Source organism: Phyllobates terribilis, unplaced genomic scaffold (genome assembly GCF_046119375.1).
Source record: "Phyllobates terribilis strain yellow unplaced genomic scaffold, ASM4611937v1 Scaffold_47__1_contigs__length_9908305, whole genome shotgun sequence".
Taxonomy (NCBI): Eukaryota; Metazoa; Chordata; class Amphibia; order Anura; family Dendrobatidae; genus Phyllobates; species Phyllobates terribilis.
Genome location: NW_027362807.1, coordinates 5,623,475 through 5,631,046, shown reverse-complemented (window position 1 = coordinate 5,631,046; position 7,572 = coordinate 5,623,475). Strand labels below are relative to the sequence as shown.

At 39.4% G+C, this 7,572-nt stretch overlaps 1 protein-coding gene across 1 annotated transcript in view; it reads right to left on the bottom strand.

The window, feature by feature from the left end:
• Positions 1 to 4,042: 4,042 nt before the first annotated feature.
• The window catches only part of LOC141191597 (uncharacterized), a 56,008-nt gene continuing 52,478 nt past the window's right edge, over positions 4,043 to 7,572 (bottom strand). Inside the window, exons 7-8 of the mRNA XM_073661527.1 lie at positions 5,735 to 6,310; positions 4,043 to 5,704 (exon numbers count right to left, since the gene is read on the bottom strand). Of these exons, the coding sequence (XP_073517628.1) occupies positions 4,868 to 5,704; positions 5,735 to 6,310 (1,413 nt within the window). The 3' untranslated portion in view covers positions 4,043 to 4,867. The remainder of the gene's footprint in view (positions 5,705 to 5,734; positions 6,311 to 7,572) is intronic.

Genomic DNA, 7,572 nt, shown 5'->3' with positions numbered 1-7,572 from the left:
CATGGTTACCAGCCTGCTCCTGCTTCAGCAGGCTGGTAATCTGGAGCAGGACATCGTGGAAAGATTCTTTCCACGATGTCGCTGCTCCCCTGATCGTTGGTGAACCTGCCTGTTTGACAGCTCACAAGCGATCACATAGCGACGCAGCAACGATCCCTGACAGGTCGTATCGTTGTCGGGATCGCTGCAGCATCGCTAAGTGTGACGGGGCCTTAACACATACTGATAAGGAATCCAGATTGTGAGTAAAATAAATAAATATTTACATATATAAGGAATAGGAAGCGATAAGGCATCAGTAAGTTGTATAATAATTGTTACTAGTCAAAGCTGACCTTAATCATTAATATCAGACCTCAATAAAAGTGTAGGAGTACCCCTAATATTTTGGTGAGATTTCCCCATTTTTCTGTTTATTTTCTCCTATCATCCTTTTTGAAAATTGAAAACTTGAAGCCAATATAACATTTTAGTGGAAAAAATGGTAATTTTCCATGCACTCAGCCCAATGTTATACAACTCTATGAATCGCTTGAGGGTTAGAAATGCTCACTACACTGCTGTATGAATTCCTTAAGAGGTATAGTTTACAAAATGGGGTCACTTGTGGGGGTTTCTGATGTTTTAGCATGTTAGGGGCTCTTCAAATGTGACATAGCATCCACAATCTGTTCCAGCCAAAATTGTGCTCCAGAATTCATTTGGCACTACTTCCCTTCCAAGCCCTGCTATGCACCCAAACAGTAGTTTTCCACCACAAATGCAGTATTGGAATACTCAGGCGAAATTGCACAACAAACTGTATGGTCCATTTTCTCCTGTTACCCTTGTGAAAATTAAAAATTTGTGGCAAAGGGAACATGTTTTTGGGAAAAATTTATTTTTTAATTTTCAAAGCTCAACATTATAAAATAATGTGAAGTACCTGTGGGTTCAAGCTGCTCACTACACTTCTAGATAAGTTTCTTTAGGGGTGTAGTTTTCAAAATGGGGTCACTTGTGGGAGGTTTGTTTCCACTGTTTAGGCACATCAGGAGTTCTGCAAACGCGACATATGCGCTATCTATTCCAGCCAATTTTGTGTTCCAAAGTCAATTGGAGTAAGCCTTGTTAAAATGCAAAGTTTGGGGCTAAATTAAGATTTTTGTGTGAAAAATTAAAATGTTAATATTTTACCTTCCATATTGCTTTAATTCTTGTGAAGCACCTAAAGGGTTAACAAACTTCTTGAATGTGGTTTTGAGCACTTTGAGGTGTGCAGTTTTTAAAATGGTGTCACTTTTGGGCATTTTCTGTCTTATAGACCTCTCAAAGTCATTTCAAATGTGATGTGGTCCCTAAAAAAAAACGGTTTTGTAAGTGTTTTTGGAAAAATAAGAAATTGCTGATAAACTTTTAATCCTTTTGACTTCCTAACAGAAAAAAATATATAAAATGATGCAGATGTAAAGAAGACAGTTGGGAAATGTTATTTATAAATTATTTTCTACAGCATGACTAACTGGTTTAAAGGGGTTGTCCGGTCCAAATCGATAAGTCTGCAGTCAAAAGTGACTGCAGAATTATAAATCCCCCCAGCGTGCACTGACTGTTTCAGACCCGGGACTGGAAGGTATGTATGACTTATATATACTTCCAGACAGTGGGTGTGGCCTTGCTCCATACACTTGTATTGAGCGAGGCCGCCCCCCCACTCGTGAAACGGCCGGCCAGTAGGCATGGTCAACTAGTGGACGCCGCCTCACTCCACACAACTGTATGGAAGTGAGGTTATAACCACTGACCGGGAGTATGTATACCTCATACACACCCTCCAGTCTCGGGTCTGAAACCTACAAATCCTCATAGCTCACAGTGCTCACACTGGGTGGATTCATAATTCTGCAATCACATACAGTGAGTGCAGATTTATTGATTTGGACCAGAAAATCCCTTTACAGATATAAAAACTGAAAGTTTGAAAATTGCTAAATTTTTGCCAAAATTCCGATATTTTCACAAGTTATCTCTAAGTAAAATTTTCCACTAACATAATTTTTTCGAGACACATTCTACTTTATCTCAGAATCACTGGGATTTGTTAAAGCGTTTCAGATTTATTACGACATAAAGTGACACTGATCAGAATTGTAAAACAGATTCGGGGGTGAAGGGGTTAACAAGATACAATTTTCGGTTAAAACATTTTTTTTCAACCGTATTTACACAGGAAAATCGCATGACAGAAAACATGATCAGTGATAACAAAAATTCTCCAGTAAATGTCACTTGCTTAACCCAGCAGGAAGTACGGCGGCGTCTAAAAATCACTAAAGTTGACAAATCCCCGGGCCCGGATGGGATACACCCGTGAGTACTGCAGGAATTAAGTAACGTCATAGATAGACCATTATTTTTAATCTTTAAAGATTCCATTATAACAGAGTCTGTACCACAGGACTGGCGTATAGCAAATGTGGTGCCAATATTCAAAAAGAGGACAAAAACCGAACTTGGAAATTATAGGCCAGTAAGCTTAACCTCTACTGTGGGTAAAATCCTGGAGGGTTTCCTAAGAGATGCTATACTAGAGTATCTGAAGAAGAATAACCTCATGACCCAATATCAACATGGGTTTACGAGGGACCGTTTCTGTCAAACTAATCTGATCAGCTTTTATGAGGAGGCAAGTTCTGGACTGGACCAAGGAAATGCAGTGGATGTTGTGTATATGGACTTTTCAAAAGCTTTTGATACGGTTCCACACAAAAGGTTGATACATAAAATGAGAACAATGGGGATAGGGGAAAATATATGTATGTGGGTTAAGAATTGGCTCAGTGATAGGAAACAAAGGGTGGCTATTAATGGAAAGCACTCAGACTGGGTCTCAGTTAACAGTGGGGTACCACAGGGGTCAGTATTGGGCCCCCTTCTTTTTAACATATTTATTAATGACCTTGTAGGGGGCATACAGAGTAATATTTCAATATTTGCAGATGATACTAAACTCTGCAGGGTAATCAATACAGAGGAGGACAATTTTATATTACAGGAGGATCTATTTAAACTAGAAGCTTGGGCTGATAAATGGCAAATGAGCTTTAATGGGGATAAATGTAAGGTAATGCACTTGGGCAGAGGAAATAAAATGTATAATTATATGCTTAATTGTAAAACACTGGGCAAAACTGTAACTGAAAAAGACCTGGGTGTATTGGTGGACAACAAGCTCACGTTTAGTGGCCAGTGTCAGGCTGCTGCTGCAAAGGCAAATAAAATAATGGGATGCATTAAAAGAGGCATAGATGCTCATGAGGAGAACATAATTTTACCTCTATACAAGTCATTAGTGCGACCACACTTAGAATACTGTGTACAGTTCTGGTCTCCGGTGTATAAGGAAGACATAGCTAAACTAGAGCGGGTGCAGAGAAGAGCGACCAAGGTTATTAGAGGACTGGGGGGGTCTGCAATACCAACAGGTTATTACACTTGGGGTTATTTACTGTGGAAAAAAGAAGGCTTAGGGGTGATCTTATTACTATGTACAAGTATATGAGGGGACAGTACAAAGACCTGTCTACTGATCTTTTTACTCTGAGGCCTGAGACGGGGACAAGGGGGCATCTTCTACGTCTGGAGGAAAGAAGGTTTAATCATCATCACAGACGGGGATTCTTTACTGTAAGAGCAGTGAGACTATGGAACTCTCTGCCGCATGATGTTGTAATGAGTGATTCACTGTTAAAATTTAAGAAGGGCATGGATGCCTTTCTTGAAAAGTATAATATTACAGGTTATAAATACTAGATTCCTTGATAGGGCGTTGATCCAGGGAACTAGTCTGATTGTCGTATGGAGTCGGGAAGGAATTTTTTTCCCCAATGTGGAGCTTAGTGTTTGCCACATGGGTTTTTTTTGCCTTCCTCTGGATCAACAAGTTAGGCTATGGGTTGAACTAGATGGACTTAGTCTTCCTTCAACCTTAAAAACTATGTTACTATGTAAGATACAATTTTCGGTTAAAACATTTCCAACATTCTGAACATGAAAAAGGCTTCTTCCATGTGTGAATTCTCTGGTGACTAAGAAGAAATGATTTCTTCACAAAACATTTCCCACATTCTGAACAAAAAAAAGACTTCTCCCCTGTGTGGGCTCTCTGATGTTTAATAAGCTTAAGCTGCGATTTCTCTACAAAACATTTCTCACATTCTAAACATGAAAAAGGCTTCTCCCCTGTGTGAGTTCTCTTGTGCTTAACAAAATTGAATTTTTGGTTAAAACATTTTCCACAATCTGAACATGAAAAAGGCTTCTCCCCTGTGTGAGTTCTCTAGTACTGAACAAAACAACAAAACTTGATTTCTGTGTAAAACATTTCCCACATTCTGAACATGGAAAAGGCTTCTTTTCTGTGTGACTGCTCTGGCGTCTAGCAAGATGTAATCTCCAGTTAAAAAATGTCCCACATTCTAAACAAGAATATAGTTTATCCCCTGTGTAAGTTCCTTGATGTGTGATAATATTTGATTTCTGTATAAAACGGTCATGCCTCGGGATTTGATCGGCGGTCCTGTTCTTTTCTGTTGGCGTCTCTGTCCACGGAGCCACAGCAGGTTCTGTACCTGTATGGGTGCTGATTACCATTTGCCTTTGTCCATTCATTTCGAATAGCAATTGTTTTTCATTTGTTATCTTGCCTGTCCTACTAGTTAAATCTTCCCCCTGCTGGTCTTCGCTGCTGCTGATAGTCTTTAGTGGATTCTGCTTGGAGTTCTGGTCCTACTTCTGAATATCTAGGCCAGTCCAATAAGTGTACTGCTTAGGTTTCTTCCTATGCTGCATGGTTCCTTAGGAGGTACATGATACACTCGACAGCCTTTCAGGGAGCCAGGTCCGAGTTGTCTTCTCTAGTTTTACCTTCAGGATTTATACAGGTCTCCCCTGTGTGAAGTCTGTGGTGTTTAACAAGGTGTGATTTCACTACAAAACATTTTCCACATTCTGAACATGAAAAAGGCTTCTCCCCTGTGTGAGTTCTCTGATGTTTAAAAAGCTGTGATTTCTTTGCAAAACATTTCTCACATTCTAAACATGAAAAAGGCTTCTCTTCTGTGTGGGTTCTCTGGTGTCTATCAAGATGCGATTTCTGGTTATAACATTTCCCACAATCTGAACATAAAAAAGGCTTCTCCCCTGTGTGAGTTCTCTGATGTTTAATAAGCTGTGACTTCTTTGCAAAACATTTCTCACATTCTAAACATGAAAAAGGCTTCTCTTCTGTGTGAGCTCTTTGGTGACTAACAAGATATGATTTTTGGATAAAACATTTTCCGCATTCTGAACATGAAAAAGGCTTCTCACCTGTGTGGGTTCTCTGGTGTCTATCAAGATGCAATTTCTGGTTAAAACATTTCCCACAATCTGAACATGAAAAAGGCTTTTCCCCTGTGTGAGTTCTTTGGTGACTAACAAGATATGATTTATGGTTAAAACATTTTCCACATTCTGAACATGAAAAAGGCTTCTCCCCTTTGTGGTTTCTTCGGTGTCTATCAAGATGCGGTTTCTGATTAAAACATTTTCCACAATCTGAACATGAAAAAGGCTTCTCCCCTGTGTGAGTTCTTTGGTGACTAACAAGATATGATTTATAGTTAAAACATTTCCCACATTCTGAACAGGAAAAAGGCTTCTCCCCTGTGTGAGTTCTCTGGTGCTGAACAAAACGTGATTTCTATGTAAAATATTTCCCACATTCTGAACAGAAAAAAAGCTTCTCTCCCATGTGACTTCTCTGGTGTAGAACCAAACTTGATTTCTGTGTAAAATATTTCCCACATTCTGAACAGGAAAAAGGCCTCTCCCCTGTGTGACTTCTCTGGTGACTAATAAGAGATGATGTATTCACAAAACATTTTCCACATTCTGAACATGAAAATGGCTTAACCCCTGTGTGAATTCTCTGGTGTTTAACAAGATACGATTTCCAGATAAAAAATTTCCCACATTCTAAACAAGAATACAGTTCCTCCCCGGTGTGAATTCTCTGATGTGCAAGAAGAATTGATTTACCTACAAAACATTTCCCACATTCTGAACATGAATATGGCTTCTCCCCTGTGTGAAGTCTCTGGTGTCTAACAAGGTGTGATTTCCCTACAAAACATTTTCCACATTCTGAACATGAAAAAGGCTTCTTCCTTGTGTGACTTCTTTGATGTGTAACAAGAGTTGATTTATCTACAAAACATTTTCCACATTCTGAACATGAAAAGATCTTCTCCCCTGTGTGAGTTCTCTGGTGACTAACAAGTTGCGATTTCTTGTTAAAAAATCTCACACGTTCTGAACATGAAAATGGTTTCTTTGCTTTAAAAGCAGTTCGTTTTTTAATGGTTCTTTTATGGCTTGGATTTTCCTTAGTAGTCAGCAATGAATCAGAAGACAGGACCTGTTTCAAAGGATCAGATGACCGATCTTTGCTGTGAAGGGATGATGGTATTTCAGGAGTAATAGCATTCACTTCAATTGTATCCTGTGTGATCTCCAGCTCATCTGATTTAAAAATCAAAAATGTCAGCTGTTCCTCTGATCTCCTAGTACAGACAACTGCAAAGAATAAAACCAATTATTATTTTTTAATAAAATATCCTTGAAATTAATATTTTTGAACATTTCTACTCAAACTGTCCGTAAAAATGTCAAGTTATGTAGAATATTGAATTATTCACCAAGATGACAGTTCACAGTCTAATAGAAAACCTCATAGCATGAACCAGTAGTGCATGGTGTTCAACTGTTTGTTCATTTTGCCTCCAAAATATGGAATAAAAAGCCACCAATGTAATGTAGGAGAAAATAATATCAATAAAAATATATACTCGTCTCACAAAAAACAAGACCCTACTCAGGTCCATCATCTGTCAGTGGAAAAACGGAGGTTTCCTCATTATTAGTGGCTCAAAGGCTCTTGAAAAGCAACATGGCTTCCATAAACCAATCCAGCAATATCCGATCTCCCAAAGTCAAATCTCCCTCTCGTTTCTGAGCCTTGCAGTGTGCCCAAACGACATTTAGCCTCCATGTATTCGGCATTACTATAGTGAGAAGAACCCACTTCATTTACGGTGTAGTGTGTCTCCAGGAGCACAATCTGGGCACTCTGTGTTGGGTAATAAAATGGTATATTTCCAAAGTGGCTGTGGAGTCAATATAGTCACTATTCCTATAGATGAATTCACTGAGGGTTATAATGTGCAAAATGGAGTCACTTATGGGGATTTCTACTGCTATGGTTTTTTGCCATTTTGGTCACATTAGGGCTTCTGCAAATGGTGTGTACCATCTCCTCTGGGATCTGCTTCTGTGACGACTGATTCAGTCACCAGGAGCTGCCTTATTCATTTAGCAAGCAGCACTGGTGATGAAGGAGACATCAGAACCAGAAGCTCTGGGCTGCCCAGGCTCTGTCAAGCTACTAAAATTAGGGTGCCTGTGACCTCTAGTACCATCCAGTCTGGCAGTATGGGTGTGTGTGCTGTCCAGCTGAAGTAATCTGCTCTCTGCTTCAGCCATTTGGAAAGC